Source organism: Nicotiana tomentosiformis, chromosome 4 (assembly GCF_000390325.3).
Source record: "Nicotiana tomentosiformis chromosome 4, ASM39032v3, whole genome shotgun sequence".
NCBI classification, from domain to species: Eukaryota; Viridiplantae; Streptophyta; class Magnoliopsida; order Solanales; family Solanaceae; genus Nicotiana; species Nicotiana tomentosiformis.
Genome location: NC_090815.1, coordinates 5252654 through 5278885, shown reverse-complemented (window position 1 = coordinate 5278885; position 26232 = coordinate 5252654). Strand labels below are relative to the sequence as shown.

Genomic DNA, 26232 nt, shown 5'->3' with positions numbered 1-26232 from the left:
AAAAATACGTATTTGATAAAGTTTATCCGAAAGGCATATTGATTTTATGACATTACGAGAAATTTTATTAACGTATTTCTTATGCATTTCATGCATTTATACATGTACATTGACCTATGACCAGATGGCGTTATATACGCGTATATATATATATATATATATATATATATATATATATATATATATATATATATATATATATATACGCGTAAAGGTTACGGCGTTATATACGCACCACCACCTGATCAGCTGGTATACATTGATGATTTTGCCCACAGTGGCCGAGATGATATGATGGGATGCCCTCAGAGGCTTGATGATGTTATGAACGCATATACTTATGCATGGTATGGCATTTATACGCATATGCATGACATTGCAAATATAATTGATTCACAAAGCTAATTCAGACATACATGTTGAGTCTTTTACTCCATGTTTCTCTCATGTCTATTGCTTACTGATTTTCATTCCTTACATACTCGATATATTATTTGTACTGACGTTTCTTTTTCCTGGGGACGTTGCGTTTCATGCCCGCAGGTCCCGATAGACAGGTCGAGAGTCCTCCAAGTAGGCTATCAGCTTAGCGGAAGATGTTGGTGCGCTCCATTTTCTCCGGAGTTACTATTGGTCAGTATGATTAGGACATGTGTTGATTGGTATGGCGAGGCTCTGTCCCGATCTTTATGACAATTATGTATCCTTAGAGGCTTGTAGACATATGTCGTGTACGTGAATGATTGTATGGCCTTATCGGCCTATGTTCGGTGTAATTTTGATCTTATAGGCCAGTATGTCATATGTATAAGTTTGTATTCCCTCATGTTTTACTCCGGTTCATTTACCTATGATAGAATGATACTAAAGATATGTTACATTCGTACTCGGTTGAGTAAGGTACCGGGTGCCCGTCGCGGCCCATCGGTTTGGGTCGTGACAACCTCGAGAGCGCCCCTGTTGTTTACCTCTATTTGCTGTGTTGTTACCTTTCTGAAATTTCTCGTTGTTCATTTCTGAGTCATTTCATTGTATTATTATATTCTCTGTCTCATTTCCTTTTATTCCATTATGGCCTTGACCTGACCTGACCTCGTCACTACTCTACTGAGGTTAGGCTTGGCACTTACTGGGTACCGTTGTGGTGTACTCATACTATATTTCTGCACTTCTTTTTGTGCAGATCCAGGTTCTTTTTACCATGCCAGATACAAGTAAACTCGACCATACGTGGAGACTCCAAGGTATATTTGCTAGCGTCCATAGACCTCGGAGTCTCCCTCTACCCTTATTATGTTATTTTCCTCATTCTCTTTAGACTCTAATGTATAAAGACACTTAGTATTTTCTCTTAGAAGCTTGTGAATCATTTCTATCGGGTTTTGGGAGTTGTAATTATTTGAATCGCAGTTTCTATTTATATATCATGTGTTGAGATTTGAGTTCAGTTTTATATTTAGTTATTCCGCAAATTGTTAGGCTTACCTAGTCTTAAATACTAGGTGCCATCACGACATCCTATAGAGGGAAATTGGGGTCGTGAGACTAAGCTATTAAAATAATTGCACAACTCATATATTAAAGTAATGATAAGATATTAGAGTACTTTTGTGTGATGTAATTTTTTTTATTAAATTGGCTAAGTAAGAATAGGGGTGGGCATTCGGTATTTCGGTTCGGTATTTAAGAATTTTGGTTCGGTATTTTGGTATTCGGTTTATCAGTTGTGTATACTAAATACCGTACCAAATTATTTCGGTATGGTTCAGTATTTTTTATTTTAGTTCGGTACGGTTTCGGTTTAATAATTGCTAAATAAGCTTATGACGCCTGACAGCTTACAACACAATGAATTCACAATTCACTCAATGAATTCACAATTCACTCAATGAATTCACAATTCACTGACAGCCCTCTCCTGGCGGTTTGTCTCCTTTACCAAGAGCATGAAGCATGATGTTAAATGCATGAAAATCGGGTGAAAATCCATTTCGACCCATTTCATCTAACAATCTATGAAATTGATTCAGTGGGGCAACAAAAAAACAGAGAGGGCATCCCTCAATTCAAGTTTACACTAATAGTCTCGAATCAACTTAGTCTTAATTCTTAAATACGGATTTCAGGAAGACGCTCAAGACAACACCTAATATGCTTCCTTAAACTATATGTGCCATCCTTCTTTGGATGAACATTATAGACTCGACCACAATGTTTGCACTCTACTTTGCGAACTTCTTCGTTATCTTCTTTCACCTCAAAATATTTCCAAATATGATAGCGTACTTTAGGAGCACAGGGCATGATTGCACTTGAACCTAAAAAAAAAAAAAGATAAATCATAAGTTAGAATATTAGTTTTTTATGATAATAAAATAAAACTACAAAAGTATATCACCAAACAAATAGAGTATTAAACTTACCACTCAAGTTGCAAGTTGCAACTATACATCAAACAATGCTAGTAGTGCTTTCATTATTTTTCATATCTAAAGATAGACCAAATATGTCATACAAATAAACAAGTATGATATATTATTTTGAACTAAAATACACACAAAATATTAAAGCTTACCAAGCTCGAGTTCCTCAAGATACTCTAAGTCTTCTTCAACACTAATAGGATTCTTCTCTTCTCTAAGCTAATCTTGAACACAAACAAGAACTTGCACACATTTAGGAGTCAATGAACTCCTAAATGAATCAAGAATACGGCCACCAGTGCTAAACGCACATTCCGATGCCACACTAGAAATTGGAATGGCCAACACATCACGAGCCAACTCCGAAAGAATAGGAAATCTAGGAGCATGTGTTTTCCACCAACTTAAGATATCAAATTCTTCACTAAAAGGCTCTTGTTCTTCACTAATGTATTTATCCAACTCCGATTTAGCACCCCCACTTCCATTGTCTTCCTTTTGTTTCTTCAAGTGAATCTTTGTCCTTATTAATGATGCAGTTATAACACTCCCACTAGATGTATTAGATGCGTTATTAGATGAAGTAGAACTAGATGGAGGTTGAGGACAAGATCCAGTTGAATACTTTTTTAAATACTCTTCAAACAAAGAATTCATATAAGCATACACCTCAACATTTATTATTTTCCCTTTTTCCTCCCCAAAAAGCTCTTCAAGTGCAAGGCTAACATATTCAAATTTGTTACGTGGATCCAAGACGAAAGCAATAAAAATTATTTTTTTCATCTTTTCAGGCTCACCCCAATACTTCTTAAACTTTTCTTGCATCCGCTTAGTCATTTTTCTCAAATGCTCATCCTCACTAATTAAACACATTTTCAAATGACAATAAAGTTCAGATACATCCTTAAAATGAGAATTACAAGTGACATAACGTGAACCTGAAACTTTTTTGGTGAGCTCGTGAAATCTTGCAAGAAACACTATCACAATCCTCACATTCACCCAATCATCATATTCAAGAGGGCCTGCACTACTACCATCTTCACAAAGATGAGAACATTGATAAGCAAAAAATCCATCATCAAAAAGATGAAACTTGTCAAAGGCCTTTTTAAAGTTTTGTGTCGTATCCAATATCAAATAGGTGGAATTCCACCTAGTAGGAACATCCAAATACAATGTTTTGGTACATTCTACCTTTACATGTGTACAGCACTGTTTAAACTTTAAGGTCCTTGCATACGAAGATCTTACATAGCTCACAATATTTCTAACACGTATGACAGAAGCATCAATTTTTTTCAAACCATCTTGCACAATTAGATTTAGTATATGAGTCATGCATCTCACATGAAGATGTTTACCACTCATCATATTAGTTTTCCACATATCTAACTTTTTAGACAATTCTTTGACTGTGACATCATTTGAAAAAGTATTATCCACGGTAATAGTGAACACCTTATCTAATTTCTATTCAAGCAAACAATTAGAAATAGCTTTAGCCATCTTTTCACCCTTATGACTAGTGATAGGGCAAAAATTTAGTATTCTTTTATGCAACTTTCAATCCCTATCAATGAAGTGGGCTGTCAAACACATATAATTTATTTTTTACAATGAAGTCCATATGTTTGTTGTGAGGCAAATTTTTGATTGTGCTTCTCTAAAAGACCTTCTTAGATTTTGCTTCAATTCACCGTAAACTTCATAACAATCCCTTGTTATTGTTGTACGAGAAGGAAGACGAAATAGTGGTTGAGTTATTCTCATAAATTTCATAAACCCTTCCTTTTCTATAAAGCTAAATGGTGGTTCATCAATAACTATCATCTCAATTAAGGTCCTCCTAACCACTTCTTGATCAAATTTCCAAAGTGATCCTCCATCATTTTGGCAAGATTGAAAATTTATCTTTGTTTGACTATTATCTTTATCAATGTTAAGTGGGTATTCTTTGTATCTAGCCAAATGATTTTTCAATCCTGTTGTTCCATTCCTAGATGAATTAGCAGCATAAGCTTGCTTACAACATCTACACCTTGCTTTACTGACCTCATTTACCTCAAATTTATCAAAATATTGCCAAACTTCGAATCTAGATTGCATGGCTTTTCTTTTCTTAGAATCTTGAGTATCAATTGTGTTGGTGTTGCTATCTTCAGTAATAGGTAAACTTTCAGTTGAACCGGCATCACTTACTCTACTTTTATTTGCCATCTATACAAAATTAAAACAAATATAAACATAAATTAAGACTTATATTTCATAACTTCATTCGAGTTGCTACTAGTTGCTATTGCTTAAATGAATCTCTAATATCCTTAATAGATTTTTTTCTACAATGTTGGAAATGAAATGATAAGATAAAAGAATTTAAGTCTTGTACATTGGTAAGCCGTGTAAAATAATTATATAATCAAATTAAATTTGTCTTTATAGCATGCTTGATATTGTAACATGAAAATAGAGTGATAGTTTGTTATATTCAAATTAATTATAATAATTATATATTAAAAAGTTAACACCAAAGTAGGCAGTATATGTAACTTAGTCTTAAATAAAAAGAAAATCTAAGAGAGAGATGAAGCCTTCATTAGTGGATATTTTACAAAAAAGAATAATTGAAACTTAACTTTAGTAATTAAGAAAGGACTTCAGAATGGGTCTAATGAAACTAATAATCCATTCATTCCCCAATCAAGCAAACCAAGATTATTCGATAAAACACTTTAAGATTCAAAATTCGTTGATCACTTTAAGTATAAACAAGTAAAAAGGAAATCAATGTATACGACTCAAATGCCCAAAATATCAAACCTATTCAAGATTCAAGCCAAGATGCAAATTGGATATGACAATTAAATTGGATATTCAGAGACAGAAAGAAAAATCAAAGGAATGGAGGGAGAGAATGCTTTTCGATTTGGTTAACGTCAGAAACTTTTATTTAACGTCGGAGGAGATTAAGGTCACCATCGAAAACTTGTTAATAAAAACATGATACCTTTAAAGAAACTAGAAACATACCTTTGATTCTTTGAAGTCACAGTAGCCGATCTCTTAGTATTCTCACAGCAACCGTTCTCTTTGAAGTTTGAAGTCTTCGTTTTGGCTGAAAGCCTGAAAGGCTGAAACTATCGCCGTTTGCCGTTTCTGACTTTCTGAAACTATCCCTTTTTCTAAATTCCCTATCCCCTAATCCCTAATTGAATGAAAGACTAGAGATAAGGGTTGGGCTAGGGCGCTGGGCCTTATTAGGTTGGGCTGGGGTTCTGGGCAGTATGTATAGATATAGGTTCAATTTAAAAGTCTTTAAAAATTCGGTATTTTGGTATACCGAAATTTCAAGATCCTAATACCGAGGACCGTACCGTTATACCGAAATATCGAAAATATAATACCGAATTAGACCGAAATACCGAAAAAAATGAAACCGAAATACCGAATTAATTTGGTCCGGTTCGGAATTTGATTTTTCGGATTTTATACCCATCCCTAAGTAGGAACAATATTCATCATTTTCAACAATTTGTGCTTTTTAAAATTTTATTTCAAAACTCAATCACATAGTTTTATAATAATTGTATAATTTTTAAAATTTTATACTTAATCGATATGAAATGTGCGCGTACCTCAAACTAGTATAATAAAACATAATTTTATAATTGTACAACTATAGTGGGTAAAGTTATCACACCAAAAATTAACCCGATAAATTGCGATGATATATAATGAATAATCCAATGGTCCTAAGGAAGAAAAACCAGCAAATTAACCACCCATTACGCGCGTGAAGAGCAGAGCAAAAATTTTCACGCCTATCGTTTCATCTTGTGGCTGAAAAGCCAGCGAATGCCCCCAATAACAGAAAAGAGGATATAGCCTCCTCTCCTGTACAATTTCTAAGAGTGCGCCATTCGAAAATGGCCACTACGATTTTTTGCCGCCCCAAATTCATTCATTCCCCAAATGCTAAAACTCAGCAGCCGCATCACAATTGCTTTCAACTTGCCTCAAACCTCTACTTCAGTCACAACTTGAAAAGCAAACTCAGTGGAGCTCAGTCCATACGACGGCGGCGTAGTAGTTTGCGTGTGCATTGCCAAGCAGCTGCGACTGACCTTGAGCTTGCTGCCCGCGCTGGCAAAGACCGTCTATTGAAGGTCTGTTTATTGCGCCTTTTTTTTTTTTAAAGTTTAAGTTATATGCACTGGTGTTGTAAAAGAATTTGATCACTTATTAAGTAATTATAGTTAAATGACCTGGTTAGGAAATTAAAAAAAAGATTGCCCGGTGCACTAAGCTACCGCTATGCGCGGGATCCGGGTAAGGGCCGATCACAAGTGTTTATTGTACGCAGTCTTATCCTGCATTTTTGCAAGAGGCTGTTTCCACGGTTTGAACCCGTGACCTCCTGGTCACATGGCAACAACTTTTCCAGTTACGCCAGGGCTCCCCTTCCGGTCAGTAAATTAAAGTTAAGCATTATTTGATAAAAATAGTAATTAACCTGATATCACATATTAAAATTCATTTTACCGATTAGGTAAATATAGGTAAATCTTTTGATAAGTATGACATTGGCTATGTAATAAAAATGGTTACTAACCAGCTATCACAAATTAAAATTTGAAATTTGCAGCTAACCTGATATCACATGTTAAAATTCATTGATAGTGTAAAGAATCTTAAACTGTCCGTGTGTCTATAACTTAAATCCTTTTTTTGGTGGATGAAAAGTCTGTTTCACCTTTTGTTTTTTACTTTAATTTATGCGCTGAAGGTACAAAAAATATTTACACGATGAGCTCACTTATTAAGTAATTATAGTTAAATCTTTTGGGTTTTCATTGTTTTATGATATTTCGTTAGGTGGATTAATTGGCATTTGCTATTTTGTATGTGTGTAGGTGCCCATCTCGAATATAAGGAATTTCTGCATAATAGCACATATTGATCATGGAAAATCGACGTTGGCAGATAAGTTACTGCAGATGACGGGGACTGTAGAGAGCCGAGAAATGAAGGAACAGTTTCTGGATAATATGGATTTGGAGAGAGAAAGAGGCATCACTATCAAATTACAGGTGCACATTATTTATTAATCCAGAACCCAACAAGAAACAAAAATGTTCTACTTGGTTTACGCGTGAGTTTTGAGTAACATTTCTGGTGTAGTTTTGGTAATTTGATAGTACATATGTTACAATATGTGTGCAGTTATACAATATTAGACAAGACCAGAAATGGTTGCAGGTAGCAGACATAGAGGATAAATGAGAGAATATATTTTGAGACAGTTTGTCATGTACTGCATAGACCTCCAAATGCACTCATTTGTAGGCGTGGAACCAGGATGCTCGAATGTGTTAAAAGAAGATTGAGGTATGCCTAAAATAACATAAGAGGAAGTTTTCTCTAAAGACCTAAAATCTCTTGGAATCCATGCAAATTTAGTGAAAATAGAACATTATGGAAGCAAACGATTCGTAGATGATACCAATTAAAAGGTTTAGACATGTTGGTATGTTACATTAGGTATTTAGGTCCAATATTTATTAAGAGTCTTTTTAGTCTGTTTAGAAATTTGCATGTCAGTAGAAAATGTAGAGAATCTTTCGTGTTAGAGAACCCCCAAACTATTAAATATTTGGATAAAATGGATCCAAATGGAGCGGAATCGATAGTGACGATTTATATTGCCAACTCTAGTAGCTTGGGATAGAGACATAGTAGTAGTTGGTTTCTTTGATCTCTGATAGAATGGACTGGCTTCAAAAGGATTTCTTGCGGGGTGGATGTGGGGGAACCTGCATGTTGTCTTAGATTAAAGGAGGAGGCCTGCATTATTCACTTGCATGTGGCTGTTAGGTTTGTTTCTTGAGAATTGTGTCAATGAGAAATGCTACCGTTGAGAGAGATAAGCGGATACAACAAAGGGGGTGAGGAACAAACAAAACCTTTGGGTCGTGTGGAGTAATGTTGTAGAGAGATATTATGAGATATGAGATGATATTTATGGACACATTGAATTCGAAGTGGGAGATAGCACTAGTGTATGTTTTTGGAGAGAAGATAGTGGCGAGACCTTTGTATGATGGGCTACAGTAATATCACTTCCCAGAAAAAATAAAAAATAATCGTGGTTAGGATATTAAGGGTACGGGAAGCGAAAACTGTATAGGACCTCCATTTAGGAGAAACTCGCAATACTAGGAGGTTGAGTTTTAGAATTTGGCGTGAACTTTATATTGGCAAAATATCTTAGGTGGTGTTTGTTTCTGGATATTTTGTTTCAGTTTTTGCCACTAGTAAAAAGTTTTTCAGTTTTTGCAAAAAATGTAAAAACTTTTCTTCGATGGTATTTGGTCGGAAAAATATTTTCAGAAAAATCGAAAAGTTGTTTCGAAAAAAATTTCAACACTTTCTGAGAACAAAGTCCACCTATATGGGAGGGATAGAGAGATGGTCTCTTCGTAGTAAGATTATGCTATCAAAGTTCTATGAGAAGAGAAGGAAGGGGCTTTCCTAATTATTCAGTGTGAATTCCAAGAGCACCTATGTTTCTTTGCATGGCTAGCAGCAGGTGAGGCTGTCCTGATGCTGGAGAACTTGGGGAAAAGCAAGTATACATCTGGGTGTTTCATGTGCAAGAAGGCAGGGGCGGCCCAACCTCATCGGAGGCCTAAAGCAAAATCTTAATAAGAGGCCTTAATATATATATATATAATTTAATTTAATTAACATATATATATATATATATATATATATATATATATATATATATATATATATATATATCACTTGTAAAAGAAAGATAAGTGATATATACATCATACATGTTATTGGCATCGTTTTTAAAAAAAATTATTACAAGTGATATATATATATATATATATATATATATATATATATATATATATATATATATATATATATAAATTTAATGAACGTTTTTAAAAAAATTAGACAAGTGAGGATGTGGAATTAAAAAAAATGAGAACTTAGTTTTATAAAATACAGAAAAATTAAATGAATTTAACGTTGATTGCATCACAACTGAAATGGGAGAACCCAGAAAACATAAGTGACTCCTTTTTTTTAGTAAGTCCCTTTCTATATTTGGTAACAATACAACTTTAGATTTTTCTTTTTACCATTAATGAGATAATTTCTAGCCCAAAAACTTTTATGATTTATTTAAGATTACAAGTTTCAAAAGCCTTCCTTTATTTCATAAAATCCATCTCCAGTCAAATACTTTCATACAAATTGGGATGGAGAGAGTATAATTTATGTTAGGAAAATAAATAATAAGTTAGATTATTAGATATAGTTACGTGACCAACTAATGAATAGAGAAATATAATTAATTAAAAAAAATAAAATAAGATTGACAGAAAACTATTTTAGTTATATTAATTAGAGGAAGAAATCGAGTTATTAAAAATTAATATGACAATAAAGAAATAAATTTATCAATAATAAAAGATAATTATATAAATAATATACTACTATATATAAAAAAAATACTAGTAATTTTGGGGCCCTTAAATATTTGGGGCCTAAAGCAAGTGTTCACTTGCTTTAGGGTTGGGCCGCCCCTGCAAGAAGGCATGTGGGGATATCATTTTCTACTCCACTTCCCAGTTGCAGATGGGCTATGATTCCTAGTTTCGAAGATGGGTGGAGTTGAGGGGGTAATGCCCCAACACAAAGGAAATGCTAAAAGGATGGAAGTTCTGGAGGAAAAGCAAAGAAGTGTAGCACGGGAGGTAGCCCATGTGGTGCTATTGTTGATTGTTCAGAGACAAAGCATTTGAATGGGTTGAAATACTTTGTTCACTTAACAGTAACATTCATGTCTTTTGTAAATTTTTGGAGCAACCATGTGATACCAGTTTTTTTTTGATGAAGTAAGATGATTCATTGATGGCATCCAGAGGATGCAGAAATACAAAATAGGCCATTGTTAGCTCCATTACAATGTGATTCAAATCCAGTCGGAGAGCTAACAACCAAAAAAAAAAAACACAAGAAACGAAAGTATGGTCCAAGTCAAAGTAAGTGAACTGATAAAATCTAGATAGGAGGCAACGTTATTTACAGGGATGAGGTTGCTCCAACTAAAAAGGTACACTAGACCCTTAGCTTTCAAAAAATGAGTAGTAGTGGAAACTCCATCAAAACATCTGCGATTCCTCTCTGTCCAAAGGACCCAAAAAATGCAAGGAGGGATCATCTTCCAGATTTTCCTGATGGCTCCGTCAACTTTCCACCTGTTCCACCCTTCAACTGCTTCCTTAATGCCCTGAGGTAGGGTCCAGCTTATTCCCATAATGGAAAAAAACATAGACCACATGGAAGTGGCTACTGGGCAGTGAAGAAGAAGATGGTTAATAGACTCCGAGTTTTGTTGGCACATGTAGCATCTATTAGCTAGTTGGAAACTCCTTCTACAGAGGTTATCTTGTGTGAGACAAGCTCCCCTTAGAGCTGTCCATGAGTAGCAGATGACTTTTGTGGGCAGTTTTGTCTTCCAAATCAGTTTCCAGGGCCAAGAGTCGATGATACCAGTTAGCATTAAGTCTCTCGCAGTTCCTGCAAAATGTATTGTGACCTTCACTACTTTAGTCTACTCACTTTTGCTTGAGGAAGAAAGCAATGTTGAGCATAGCTCTTATTTGCAGTCTGTGTTTCGAGGAAGTTTTATATGCTTTCGAAACCTTTCTTTGTCTCAGTATTGGTCATTCTGATGCAATCCAAGGAAATTCATGTAGCTTTTTGTTGCAGGCTGCTCGAATGCGTTTCGTTTATGAAAATGAGCCATACTGCCTCAATCTGATTGACACTCCAGGTCATGTAGATTTCTCATATGAGGTATGTGGCAGGAACGGTCTTAACATGAAAGTGTTGTGCTAACCCTCAATTTTGGTTGGTTTACAATATACCATCCATCCTGATCTTATAAGGTAGAAACTCTGTATGCATATGGTTGTTGTTTTCATGGTTTATATTCCGGGATAAGTGGGCAAGATGTTAATTTTGTCAAAAAAGTAAGGAATTTGTGTTGCACTCATGTGAAATTTTCTATACATGTGGAATGAATGCATCAGCATCTCATAATTGAAGTGATGAATTTTCGTATCTTATCTAACAATTTCTTTTGGTTTAAGTGATGAATTTCTCATCAAGGGTATTGTAAGTTGTTTTCACCATGACATATGTCACTTATTAGTGGTTGTTGCTAATTTGGCCCATTCTAAAAGATTCAACGAAAGCAAAAGAGATTGGAGAAGTTAAGCCTACTATGATGTACAACTCTTATTGATCTTGAAGGTGATTGGAGGCCAACAATTTGATACTACTTTAGCATTTATCTAATATAAGATAACATGTCCTCCAAATCCTTACCTGGTCACATAATTCAATATATTCCTGATCTTTTCTATAAATTTCATTTTTGAGTTGCGTGGTAGGGGGTGATCAAGTGAGTCTGGGTCCCAAATATATGTTGGTCCGACTGTAAAATACACCACTCCTTGGCGATTCTTATAATTTGGATTTGGAAATGTTCAAATATATACGATCTCTATTGACATGACCTGTTGGCTATTAAAATTGGTATTGAATATGAAAATAATGCATTTTCACTTAAAGACCCGTTTGGCCATAAATTTTGCCAAAATAAACTTGGGTTTTATTTGGCAAACACATGTTTGGCCATAGATTTTGCCTACATTTTGGCCAAATCCCAAAACCAGCTCAATAGCTGGTTTTGGGCCAAATATCACTATTATATTTTTTAAAAATTGCCCCAAGCTTTTGTATTTTATAAAAGAGCCCACCATTTATTATTTTGTAACGATGTTGCTTCCTCTTCTCGGTCATCTGATAGCGTATCATGTAGTTCATTATAAAAATGATAATTTTGTATCAAATTTATTTATGTTCAGGACTATGGTTTGCGATAATTTAATGACTGTTATTGATAATGGTATTGTTGGGTATTTATGATAGTTTTTAGAACTTGTGGGTATAAGTCATGTTTTATGTTTTTCCAAACCAAACTTCACCCAAAACAGATGTACAAACACGTTTTCATCTTCAAACCAAACTTCACCCAAAACAGATGTCCAAACACATTTTCATCTTCAAACCAAACTTCACCCAAATCAGATTTTTCAGAATAAATTTGGGAATCTATGGCGAAACGCTAGCTTAGATACAACTCTTTTGTTTTCTAGTGACTATTCAAGTGCTTTGATCTAATCACCCAATATGCTATAAATTAGCAGACCAAAGTCACCAAACTGCACAATGCATTTATAGTGTGGCGAAGGTGGTTTATTTGTGGAATTATTTCCTGTGAAGCACAGAACAGATATCCATTTTATGCCATATTAATTCTTCATTAATATCAGGTCTCTCGGTCTCTTGCTGCCTGTGAAGGTGCACTGCTTGTTGTTGATGCATCCCAGGTTTAAAGACATTTACCTCCTGTATATTTCAGAATCTATTCGTAAAATACATGCAATGATTCTAAGTAGCAGTTCTAATTAGTTGATATGGTAATGAATATGAACTGTCATATTTTATGCCTATTACAATAAATGGAGTTTTTTGCAGTGTCCAATTTTGAATTGAGTTCTTATGTTATAGGGTGTAGAGGCGCAAACACTGGCTAATGTGTATTTAGCATTGGAAAACAATCTTGAGATCATCCCGGTACGTTTGTTGGAATGCTACTGTATATCATTGGTATATCATGAATTACATACTAAGCACATACTTATATCAGACATCTCAATTATGGCAAATATCAACAGCTCTTTTCTGGTGTTACAAGCTGTACTTATTTTAATAATTTCAAGCAATTCCTGATGATTTTGACATCTAATAGGTGATAGCATCCTATTTCAAAGATGATCAAGGTTTTGAAAATTTTAAAATTGGCTTAGTTTATGCTTTCAAAACTATTGAAAGTCGAGAATTTACGAAGTTATATATATTAAAATGTGTCTGCATTCACTACATGTCTAAGTTTATTGAACTTGAGTAGAGAATCTTATGAAGAATATTCTGTAGCATATACTATATTCAATTTGTAGGAATTAATTACTTACCTTATTGTACATATACTAAGAATTGATTTGAGGTTCACAAAGAACTTTCACAACTGGGAAATGGCAGAATTCCAAAACCTAGTCTATTTGCTTCACAAACATGGAACACCGAAGGATAACCACAATGTATGGAGGTGGAGGGCGGGGAACAATGGAGTGTTTTCTGCTAAGTCATACTTTGAGAAGCTCCTGGTTATGGAGGAGGTTGCATTTCCACATAGATCTAGTTGGATCCCTAAGGTACCGAGAAAAGTGTGCTCCTTCACTTGTTTGGCAACAAGAGGGATGATATTGATGGTCGAAAATCTGAGGAAGAGGAAGGTTACATGCATTAGTTGGTGCTTCATGTATAAGTGCTCGGTTGAAGATGTTGACCATCTCCTCCTTGATTGTCGGGTAGCCTCGAGATTGTGGTGGGAAATCCTGTGTTGGTTTGGAAAAGCTTGGGTGAACCCAGGCACTTTGAAAGAGCTAATGTTCAATTGGAATTGTAGTTGGAGAATGGGAAGATGTAGGGCATGGAATGTTGCTCCACTAGCACTTTTGTGGGCTTTTTGGAGAGAAGGAAATAGGAGAGCTTTTGAAAATATAGAGATGAACTTTGTACAATTGAGGAATAGCCTCTTATTCCTTATTTCCTCTTGGTGCACCCATGAGGTTCCTTTATTTATAGAAAACCGGGTTTGTTTGTAGAAGATCATATCTTTTTGTAGGTTTTCTAAGTTTTGGTATACTTCTTGTATATGAGCATTTTTGTGCCCAAACATATGGCATTAAATTAGTACTTTATCAACAAAAAAATGTATACTAAGAATCTTATAAAAGGAGCCCCTCTTGTATATAATCAAACAACCAAATTCCTTAAGATCCCCTCTTATATATAATCAACAACCAAATTCCTTAAGAGCTTTTTCTCTTTTCTTTGTTCTCCTTTTACATGTTACCAGAGCTTCTAATTAGTAGAGACCTTAGTAACTTTGTTTAAGGGTTTCCAAAAGGTGTTAGAGAATGCTACACTTGTCCATATAAGGTTCCTAAGGGGTCGTTTGGTACGCGGATTAAATTATCCCGGGATTATAATCCTGGGAATAATCCCAGGACTAATTTATACCACACGAGAGATGGGATAAAATAATCCCACATTTGATGGGATAAGGTGGGATACGATGAGATATCCTAGATTAAGTCTGGGATTAAATTTATACCTTGTTTGGTTAGAGGTATAAATTTATACTGCCAACTATGGTTGTCCAACGGGACGGGACGACATTTAGCCGAGACGGTGGCGGGACGGGACAAATGGGACGAAACGGTAGGCCCATCCCGTTCCGCTAACAAACGGGATGGGACGGGACGGGACGCAACGGTAGGCCTATCCCGCCCCGCTAACAAACAGGATGGGACATGACGGGTTTGCGGGCCTTAAGTGCCGTTTTAAAAAAAAAATTATTTAAGCATTAAGTTTGGCAACGACTATTTTTTTGACAATGACTAAGTTTTTAAAGTTTGCAACGGCTAGTTTTTTGACTTATTTAATAAACTTAAAAATTAAACGGAAATTAGAAAACTAAGTAAAGAATTATAAAATATTAAAACAAAAGACTTGTAATGAAATATTCTAGTAATTATAAATTTATAATAAAGTTATAATTTATTTAATATAATTTCAAGCCATTAAGTAACTAAGTAAGAGTGTAAGACAATTCATAAAAAAAAATTCAACGCTTAGAGCCTTTTATTTTATTAATAGAACTTTCAAATCTCACATACAAATATAATTCTTTTGAAGAGCATATAATCTACGCAGCCACCTTCTAGGAAGGGTTCTGTTTGAACTAAGCCTCTTAGTAGCCAATTACGAATTATCATACTAATATTTGTAAGCTCCTATATAACTTCGTTGTAACTTATCTATAATTTCTCTCGGACATTGTTCTGGAATTGGCAATGTGTAATTTAATAAACTTAGGGGTTATATTAAAAATTTTTTTTTGGGGGGAGGGGGGGGGTGTTTTGGGAGGATGGAGGCCAATTATAGCCATTTTTGGCCGTTGGGAACGGCTATTTTTGCAATCGGAGCCGTTGCCCAACGGCTAGAATTCAAAAATAAAAATAAAAAATAGGACGCGTGACGGGACGGGACGAGACAAACGGGACGAAATGGCCATCCCGTCCCATCCCGTGTCCCGTTTAACATGGGCCCATCCCGTTTAGAATTAAGTGGGACGGGACGGGACGGCCCGTCCCGTTGGACAGCCTTACCGCCAACCAAACAGAATATAAATTTAATCCTACATCTTATCCCACCTTATACCTCATACCAAACGACCCCTAAGGGGTTTATAATGCCCTGCGCCACTAATCCATTGCCTTAAGGTTTTAGGTTAGGTGCACAAATTCTTTCAAAGCTGTGATGCACTAGTTTGCTTTTGTTTTTAAAATGTGCTCTATGTCATGCTAGGGATGGAGGAGTATTTTTGCTCTCGTCATTTCTTTATCAGTCATGACGCCCCAGTCTTTTGTCATCGTGGTGTTCAAATCATGTTGTTTCATATTTATTTGATTATGTATTTGCTTACAAGAGTGATGATTCTTCTCTTCAGGTTTTGAACAAGATTGATCTTCCAGGGGCTGAGCCAAATCGTGTTGCTCAAGAGATAGAAGAGGTTGGTTTATTGAGATAAATACGGTTAGGATTTTTATCTGTTAGAAGTATAGCTACTATTAGTGGTACAATTATGATTTTCTGCACTACTAAATGAATAAGCTATGGCTATTATTACTGTACAGCTCTGGTTGTCACTAAATTACTAATGCTGTTATAACCAGTATTACTTGCTTTATATGATTTTGGCAAATTTTCTCTAAGGCTAGATGACCACTAAAACGCCTTTATTGATAAGTCACATTTTTACATGCTGTGGTGTCAATGGTTTGCCGTATGGCTGTCTGGATATGAATGAAGGAAAAAGATACTTGAAGCTTCTGTAACTTCACAATTAACCATAGAATCAACTCATCTTGTTGTATAGTGTTAGTTTATAGATATGTATAGTGTAGTCTTGTCCCACATTGGAAGAGGAGTAATATCTCCTTGTAGTGTATAGCTATAAATAGGGACCTCTTGTATTGTATTTATTCATTCAATATATCAATAACATATTTTCTCCCGTGCCTTCTCACATGGTATCAGAGCATTAGTGAGAAAAGATCGCTGTGCGTCATTCCAGCGTTAACCGGGAAGAAAGAACTTAGTCATCGTGTAATTTTTTCGGTGACCTAAGGCTTGTCTAAGTGAAAGTCACTTTCTGTCGGTGTTGTGCTAAAACCAACACCACCATCAGGTAGATCACCCTCCGACTACCAACCCCTTGAAATTTTATCCGGCAGAAAAGCCGCCACGCTCCTCCATGCGCCGGAAACAACTTTTCCGGCGAGGGTTCCGGCCACTTTCCGGCCATTTTTTCGCGAAGCTTCTTCAGGACAGTGTGTTCTCCTCAAAATTCCGAGCCTACCCATCTAATTCAAATCAAATTCCGGTCACTTATATATTTTTACGGCGTGAACAGTGACTTTTCTGGCCATTTTTTTGAAAATATTTCTTCAGGACAGCTTGCTCACAAACGAATTCCGAGTCTATCCATCCTGGTTACAACAAATTCCGACAACTTTGAAATTTTCTGGCGAGCTACAGTGTTTCCAGCGTGAACAGTGTTCTGTTTTCCTGCTGTAAACAGTGTTTTTCAAGCTATTTCTTCAGCTACTACTACAAATTGTAGCGACATGGGGACCGATGCTTTGAATAGTCGGATGGTTTCTTTAGCAGAGTATATTGAGTTCCTTCAGTATAAAGCATGTAAGCAGACATCGTCTGAGATAGCTTCTGTTGTTCAAACAGGTAATAGCGTGACTTGTTTCTCCCAATCTTCATCCTCTGAGTTTTGGGTCATTGATTCAGGTGCATCAGATCATATTTCTGGTAACAAATCTCTTTTCACTACTATTTCGTATTCTCAATCTCTTCCAAAAGTCACAATGGCCAATGGGTCTCAAACCATGGCAACTGCAATAGGTCAAGCAAGCCCACTTCCTTCCTTACCTTTAGATTCAGTCCTTTATGTTCCCAATAGTCCTTTTAATCTCATAGCTGTTAGTCGCTTAGCCAAATCACTTAAATGCGCTGTTTTATTTTTTGATGACCATGTTTTTATACAGGAACGTAGTACGGGGCGGATCATTGGTACCGGGCGTGAATCAAACGGACTTTATTACCTTATCCTTGCTAAATCACATGGACTCACATCTTGTCTTCCTTCTACAACTTGTCCTGTTACTGATTCACCAGATTTATTACATAAACGGTTGGGACATCCCAGTTTGTCAAAACTTCAGAAAATGGTATCTGGTTTATCTCACTTGTCAGCTCTAGAGTGTGAGTCATGTCAGCTTGGTAAGCATACCCGCTCCCATTTTCCTCGACGTCTTGATAATCGAGTAGAGTCACCTTTTACTTTAGTCCATTCAGATATTTGGGGTCCTAGTCGGGTCAGTTCCACCTTAGGATTCCGCTACTTTGTTAGTTTCATTGATGATTATTCCAGGTGCACTTGGATATTTTTGATAAAAAAATCGATCTGAGCTGTTTTCTATTTTCCAGACCTTCCACGCTGAAATTCAAAATCAATTTGGGGTTTCTATTCGCACATTTCATAGTGATAATGCCCGAGAGCATTTGTCTTCCCCATTTCAGCAGTTTATGAAATCTCATGGGATTATTCATCAAACATCTTGTCCGTACACATCTCAATAAAATGGGGTAGCTGAAAGAAAAAATAGACATCTTATTGAAACTGCTCGTACCCTACTCATACAATCTCATGCTCCGTTGCGTTTTTGGGGGATGCCGTTCTTACATCTTGCTATCTTATTAATCGTATGCCATCTTCAGCTATCCAGAACCAAGTTCCATTCTCTGTCTTGTTTCCCCACTTACCTTTGTTCTCTCTTCCACCCCGTATCTTTGGAAGCACTTGTTTTGTCCATAACCTTACTCCAGGAACAGATAAGTTAGCTCCTCGTGCTATTAAGTGCGTATTTCTGGGTTTCTCGAGAACACAAAAGGGGTATCGATGCTACTCTCCTGACCTCCAGCAGTACCTTATGTCCGCTGATGTTACCTTCTTTGAAACCCAATCATACTTCACAGGTTCAGGTCATCACTTAGATATTTCTGAGGTACTACCAGTTTCATCTTTTGGAGATTCAGTCACTCCAGCTCCACCACCTACAACTCCAGTTGTAGCTCCACCACCTATAGCTCCAGTTGTAGCTCTACCACCTATAGCTCCAGTTCCACCACCTACAATTCCGGTTGTAGCTCCGCCACCTATAGCTCCAGTTCCTCAACATAATCCAGTTCAACCTTCTGCAGCTCCACCATTCTTGACTTATCATCGTCGTCCACATCCAGCATCAGGCCCAGGTGATTCACGCCCCGCATCAGATTCTGCACCTACTGCGGACTTGTCTCCTCTTAGTCAACCAATTGCACTCCGCAAAGGTGTACGATCCACGCTTAATCCTAATCCCCACTATGTCGGTTTAAGTTATCATCGTCTGTCGTCACCACATTATGCTTTTATATCTTTTTTGTCTACTGTTTCTATCCCTAAGTCTACAGGTGAGGCACTATCTCATCCAGGATGGCGACATGCTATGATTGACGAGATGTCTGCTTTACATGCGAGTGACACTTGGGAGCTTGTTCCTCTTCCTGCAGGTAAGTCTACTATTGGTTGTCGTTGGGTTTATGCAGTCAAAGTCGGCCTGGATGGCCAGATTGATCGTCTTAAGGCTCGTCTTGTTGCAAAAGGATATACTCAGATTTTTGGGCTTGATTATAGTGATACTTTCTCTCCCGTGGCTAAAGTAGCATCTATTCGTCTCTTTTTGTCCATGGCTGCTGTACGTCATTGGCCTCTTTATCAGTTAGACATTAAGAATGCTTTTCTCCACGGTGATCTTGAGGAAGAAGTTTATATGGAGCAACCACCTGGTTTTGTTGCTCAGGGGGAGTTTAATGGTTGTGTGTGTAGATTGCGCAAGTCACTATATGGTTTGAAACAGTCCCCTCGAGCTTGGTTTGGTAAGTTCAGCACAATTATTCAGGAGTTCGGCATGACTCGTAGTGAGGCTGATCACTCTGTGTTTTATCGGCATTCTGCTCCTAATCTGTGTATTTATCTAGTGGTTTATGTTGATGATATTGTTATTACTGGTAATGATCAGGATGGTATTACTAATCTGAAGGAACATCTCTTTCAGCACTTCCAGACTAAGGATCTGGGCAGATTGAAGTATTTTCTAGGTATTGAGGTCGCTCAGTCTAGCTCAGGTATTGTTATTTCACAGCGGAAGTATGCCTTAGACATTCTTGAGGAGACTGGAATGATGGGTTGCAGACCTATTGACTCTCCTATGGATCCGAATGCTAAGCTTCTGCTTGGACATGGGGAGCCTCTTAGAGACCCTACGAGATATAGGAGGTTGGTTGGCAAATTGAATTACCTCACAGTGACTAGACGTGATATTTCTTTTCCGGTGAGTGTTGTAAGTCAGTTTATTGGATTCTCCATGTGATAGTCACTGGGATGCAATTGTTCGCATTCTTCGGTATATAAAGTCAGCTCCAGGCAAAGGATTACTATTCGAGGATCGAGGACACGAGCAGATTGTTGGGTACACAGATGCTGATTGGGCAGGATCACCTTTTGATAGACGTTCTACGTCTGGATATTGTGTTCTAGTAGGAGGTAATTTGGTCTCGTGGAAGAGCAAGAAATAGAATGTAGTTGCTCGATCTAGCGCCGAAGCCGAATATCGGGCCATGGCTATGGCGACGTGTGAGTTAGTTTGGGTCAAGCAGTTGCTCAAGGAGTTAAAGTTCGGAGAAATCAGCAAGATGGAACTAGTGTGTGATAACCAAGCTGCTCTTCATATTGCGTCAAATCCGGTGTTCCATGAGAGGACTAAACACATTGAGATCGACTGTCACTTTGTCAGAGAAAAAATACTTTCAGGAGATATTGTTACAAAGTTTGTAAAGTCGAATGATCAACTAGCAGATATTTTCACTAAGTCTCTTACTGGTTCTCGTATTAGTTACATGTGTAACAAGCTCGGTACATATGATGTGTATGCACCGGCTTGAGGGGGAGTGTTAGTTTATAGATATGTATAGTGTAGTCTTGTCCCACATTGGAAGAGGAGTAATATCTCCTTGTAGTATATAGCTATAAATAGGGACCTCTTGTATTGTATTTATTCATTCAATATATCAATAACATATTTTCTCCCGTGCCTTCTCACATATAGATTGTTGGCCTGGACTGTAGCAATGCAATACACGCCTCAGCAAAGGTAATTTCTTTTATTATTCTTATTTTCCATTCGTTCTAGTTCAAAGAATGCATGGCAGATTCTTCTTGTAACCAAACAGAAGAAATGTGAACTAGTGGTTGAATAAATGAGCCCTACTACAACTTGCGGAATTTGATGTGTGTTTTCCTCGTTAGGAAGGAATAGGTATTACGGAAATTTTAAATGCAATTGTTCAGAAGATTCCATCACCAGGTGATACTGCTGGAAGGCCTCTGAGGGCTCTTATATTTGACAGGTATATCTGATTGACAGCCCTTTGAATATATTCGCGTTAGTTTACTACTATTACAGATGTTAGAAAGCTTATGCATGGAAATACTCATTAGAAATTTGAATCATGCAGTTGCAATATCCAATATTAAGAAATTGGTTACTAATCTCAATATTACTGATGTTATCTGTTTTTACTTTGGAAGATGTTACACAGTAGCAGGAGAAATACCAGCATTATGAAAATAATTTAAAAGCTGCGAACATGCATTGATGAAAAACTTGGGATAGCACATCATAACTAACTGAAATTGTTCCCTTTATCTCTTTATGCAGTTATTATGATCCATATCGGGGTGTTATTGTCTATTTTCGAATCATTGATGGGACTATTAAAAAAGGTGATAGAGTGTTTTTTATGGCCAGTGGGAAGGTATGGTTTCTTAATCATATACTTTACCTTTTCTTTTGTCCAAGTGATCATTTGGAAAATCATCATCTAGCATTTCATGATATAGTTGCTGATTCTAGGTGCTCTACTGTTGAGAATAATAGTGCGACTTATTGTTCGAAAAGAAAGACCTTATTTGTTGCCCAAGGAAAATTTAAGGCAAGAATTACGTGGGCAGTCGACAACTTCTGCCTTTGTGTGTGAAAAACTAATCTTTTAAAGATCATAAGCTTCTTTTCATACAATTAGGGGTTCAATGCTAGAATTCCTAATATGTGTTAAAAAAAAACCTTTTACAGGAAATAGTAAGCTTCAACCCATCGAATTAGGAGTCCATTGCTAGAACCTTCAACATCCCTTGGATCTGATAAAATAATGTCATTGATCTCCTGATGTCTTAAAGAATTATACCTATTCTATGTGTTAAATTTTGAAGGCATCTTGTCCAGGAGTGTTGTACCGATCTCTACTTCAATCCTCTTTTCTTATATACAATATTTTTTTTTCATTCTTTACCTGTCTACAAGAGATGACCTTCTCAATTTTCTGAATTTTTCTCTTTTCTCTTATTTGGTTGATGGATAGATCAAAATACCTGTTGGCTTATTCTTAACTATAACAAATGCAGGATTATTTTGCTGATGAATTAGGAGTTTTATCTCCTAACCAGATGCAAGTTGATCAGTTATATGCCGGAGAGGTAGAATATCTTATCTGACTAATTTAATTCTAATACCTCTCTTCTTATTTATCAGGAAAAAGAATCTACCTCTTGTCCAAAGCATAATAAGCAATTATTCACCACTTCTCATTCAGAGTTCCCGGTCTGCTACATCCTTGATGACCAAGATAGATTGATTTGATTCTACAGTTAATTATTGAGAAATCATGCTCAACAGAGACAATAAACACTAGGTGATTTCTTCCCATCTGCCTAAGCTTTGGTGGGCAGAGTTACTCAGTATCATGCTAGTGAGAGGTAGCAAGTACCTCATGGAATAGTCCAGGTGCTCGCAAGTTGGATTGGACACCACCTTTATGAAAAATTATCAGGAAATCATAGCGTCAAATTATTGCAAATCATGGAAAAATGACAAAGAAACTAATATAATTGATGTGATAAACAATGACAAATCATGATGGGGCACCTTAAAATCTTCATTCAAATAGGTCAATTTACTTTAAGTGATGAGATTGTAAGATTTTCAGTTTATCATTTCAGGTGGGCTTTCTTTCAGCTTCCATAAGATCAGTAGCTGATGCTAGGGTGGGTGACACTATCACACACTTCAATAGAAAAGCAGAGCAGTCACTACCGGGATACAAGGAGGCTACTCCAATGGTTTTTTGTGGCTTGTTCCCAGTCGATGCCGACCAGTATATTTCTATTCTCATACTTTACATATATATATATATATATATATATATATATATATACATGAATGCAAATAGATTTGCCACAGTAAATGGTTGTCAACAATTCTGCAGGTTTAGTGAGCTTCGTGATGCGTTGGAGAAGTTGCAACTTAATGATGCTGCATTGAAGGTAAAACATTTGCAATATAACTACTGATGGTTTTTCGATGAGTTCCTGAACTTTCTCATTGCAATGCTTTTGACTACTTGTCGAGCATTAGTTTTGTAGTCAGTGTTCAGAATCTTGTGTATCACGTATCGTTCATTCTACTCTGGCTTTTATGATGTACTCCCCATGTTTCAATTATATGGCGTAGTTTGAAGAGACACGACGTTTAAGAAAGAAATAAAGACTTTCGAAACTTGTGGTCTTAATCATTGATGTTGGAAATTGTACTTTTGTTCAAATTTATGCGTGTGCATGTAGTCGACCCCATCATAATCCTTTGACCAATATTACTTAATGAATTTGCAGATTTATGAGTATTCTTGTTTACTTATCGTTTTATCTTCCTTTTATACTTATAATTTGTTAGAAATAACCGGGAGATGTAGCAATTATTATGGATATTGCTAATAAACTTGGAAGTTGCAAATTTACGCAAGATTTTTCTCTTATAATTCCAAATTTGCAGTTTGAGCCAGAGACTTCAAGTGCTATGGGTTTTGGATTTCGATGTGGGTTTTTGGGTCTTCTTCACATGGAAATTGTTCAGGTCAGAATAAGCTTCATGTTAACTTCACTGCTAGTAACTTGATTATTTTTTACCCTGACGGCTGTGCTTGTCATGTGCTCTAATATACTTTTGTTTCACAGGAAAGGCTCGAGCGCGAGTACGATTTGTCTCTAATAACTACAGCCCCGAGTGTCGTTTACCGAGTCAATTGCATAGATGGTGATATTGTAACATCTCTTGTCCTGCACTCAAGCTTTATATTCTGAGTTGTGCCTCTTTGTTCCAATGAAATTGTCAGAGTTTAGCTCTAAATGCTGACTTTTTCAAGGGTATCATAAATGGGATAATGTATTTCTGGTGTGGAAACCGGGCATTCTTTAAAATTATTTGGGTTTAGACAACCCTGTGAAATATCTGCTTGCATTCTTAAAACCATAGAATTTTATATTCTTTCTACTCCAGATAGCATAATAGGAAATACGAAAGCTTTTACCAGTAGAGCAGTTACAAGAATCTTTTCCTTGATTTAACCGCTAGTGAAAGGACTATTAGATTTGATGTTGTCATCTGGAGGCAGATAAATGGGTTAATTAATAGGAAAAAATTCTACTGCTTTAAGCGTTCTTTTACTCCCTCATGTCTAGTTGCATCCTTTTGCAAATTTATCATGGTTGTCAGGTTAATGAGCTAGTATTTATACTGTCTATCTACTAAGCACAGGTAGCTAGGAAGTTTTTAATCCTGCGGTTGATTGTGTCAAGCCATTAATACCCATTCTAGTTTACTGCAGTTGCTAGTACAATTATCCACTTAATTAAAAGTTTCATCCCGCAGACCTCCCCATAGGTTAACTGTTCAATGTTGTTTTTGCCTTTCTTCAAGTGTACTTTCTTTTAACCTTAATAGCTAAGTTGCTCCGACATGACAGATTAGGTGGCGCACCCGTGTCGACACGACACTAGTATGGGTATGGGTATGGGATCCATACCGGAACTGGTCATTTTGGGTACTTTGACCACGACGGACAGAAAAATTCGAGACGAGATACAATTTGATTCCCGAAATCAGAACTAAAACTAGGGTAAATTTGAAGAAAATAGCATACCTTATCTAGGAAATCAATCATTTACTTATCTACAACTTGAGAATAAAAAATAAATCCACACTTTACAAGCTATACGTAAGTATTCCACAAAATTTCTCATAATTTAGAGATATTTTTATATTTTTGAATTATTTTTAGCCGGATCCTGCAACTGTATCCGTACTAGGATCCGAATCCCCGAATCTTATAATTTACATCTCGAAGGATCCGACCTCTAAATCCGCACCCGTGTCGGACACCCGCACCCGTGTCCGAGCAACTTAGCTTAATAGTGTTGCAGCGTAACATTGACTGTCCTGCTGCTTTGTTTTTTCTGTACAAAATATCGATTTGCACCTTCACTTCTGACTTAAAGAAAAGAAGAACTACAAATTTAAACAACAAGATATCTACCAGGATAACAGTATCATCCTTACTGTTACCATTTTTTTTTTAAAAAGAAGAAGGCAGAATCGTCCTAAAACGCCATCAGGATTAACTGATTTCTTTAGTAGAATATTTCAGTATGCTTCTTTCTCACAAAGTTTTATTTCAAAAATAAAAGACTGATTTCATATTGAGATTGTTTGTGACATACAGGGATACTTTGAAATTATCACTGTTAGACAACACGAGGGGTTGTGTAATTTAAAAAATTACAAGGGGAACTTATGATACACTAGAAAGAGAGATCATTCTTATTGACAAAACTTTATCTTTTATAACTTAGAGTGTTACTTTTCATCTTTTAAGTTTTTCATCCTTTGAAGTAGTCTATGTTCATCTTCCAGTATTTGCAGTTTTTATATTGGAGCCTATGTTTCCATGTTATGGTCTTATATGCATGCATCTGATCTGATCCAGGTTGAGTGTTCAAATCCATCTTTGCTTCCTGAACCTGGAAAAAGACGGTCAATTGAGGAGCCATTTGTTAAGGTTGCTCTCTGAATTCATGACTATTTTCAAATTTGTCTTTTGTATGCAGTCTCAATTCTAACTAGTTGGACATCTGCTTGTGATTCTTCTCCATGCAGATTGAGCTGCTCACCCCAAAAGATTATATTGGTGCTCTTATGGAACTTGCTCAAGATCGAAGAGGAATATTCAAAGAGATGAAATATATAACCGAGAATAGAGCTTCACTGATATACGAATTGCCACTTGCTGAGGTACTATTTTGTAACTAGTTAACCAGTGCCCTGATGTAGAGCTCTTGTGGATTGAAAAAGGGTTAGGGTACAAAAAATACATGTCTGGAGGATGTAAAATATGGGTGGCTTTCGTTTTGCTTACTAGTTGTTTTTTGGTACTTCACAATGTATGTTGTGTATTCATTTTTCTTAAGGATTCCATGTTGAATTTTGTTTTGTTTTTCATTTTCTATTGTTTTTTTATCAAG

General features: G+C 36.3%; 1 protein-coding gene and 1 long non-coding RNA gene across 2 annotated transcripts in view; one reads left to right on the top strand and one right to left on the bottom strand.

The window, feature by feature from the left end:
- Positions 1-1999: 1999 nt before the first annotated feature.
- LOC104099991 (uncharacterized) lies at positions 2000-5908 on the bottom strand. Its single transcript, XR_687117.4, has 2 exons — positions 5457-5908; positions 2000-2318 (listed from the first exon to the last, which is right to left on the bottom strand). It is a non-coding gene; the product is annotated as an uncharacterized lncRNA (long non-coding RNA).
- Positions 5909-6182: 274 nt separating this feature from the next.
- LOC104090776 (translation factor GUF1 homolog, chloroplastic) overlaps positions 6183-26232 on the top strand; it is a 31860-nt gene continuing 11810 nt past the window's right edge. Inside the window, exons 1-16 of the mRNA XM_070199504.1 lie at positions 6183-6592; positions 7340-7516; positions 11223-11309; positions 12854-12910; positions 13092-13157; positions 16159-16221; positions 20930-20974; positions 21130-21230; positions 21542-21638; positions 22285-22356; positions 22879-23033; positions 23145-23202; positions 23708-23788; positions 23890-23976; positions 25698-25769; positions 25868-26002. Of these exons, the coding sequence (XP_070055605.1) occupies positions 6353-6592; positions 7340-7516; positions 11223-11309; positions 12854-12910; positions 13092-13157; positions 16159-16221; positions 20930-20974; positions 21130-21230; positions 21542-21638; positions 22285-22356; positions 22879-23033; positions 23145-23202; positions 23708-23788; positions 23890-23976; positions 25698-25769; positions 25868-26002 (1593 nt within the window). The 5' untranslated portion in view covers positions 6183-6352. The remainder of the gene's footprint in view (positions 6593-7339; positions 7517-11222; positions 11310-12853; positions 12911-13091; positions 13158-16158; positions 16222-20929; positions 20975-21129; positions 21231-21541; positions 21639-22284; positions 22357-22878; positions 23034-23144; positions 23203-23707; positions 23789-23889; positions 23977-25697; positions 25770-25867; positions 26003-26232) is intronic.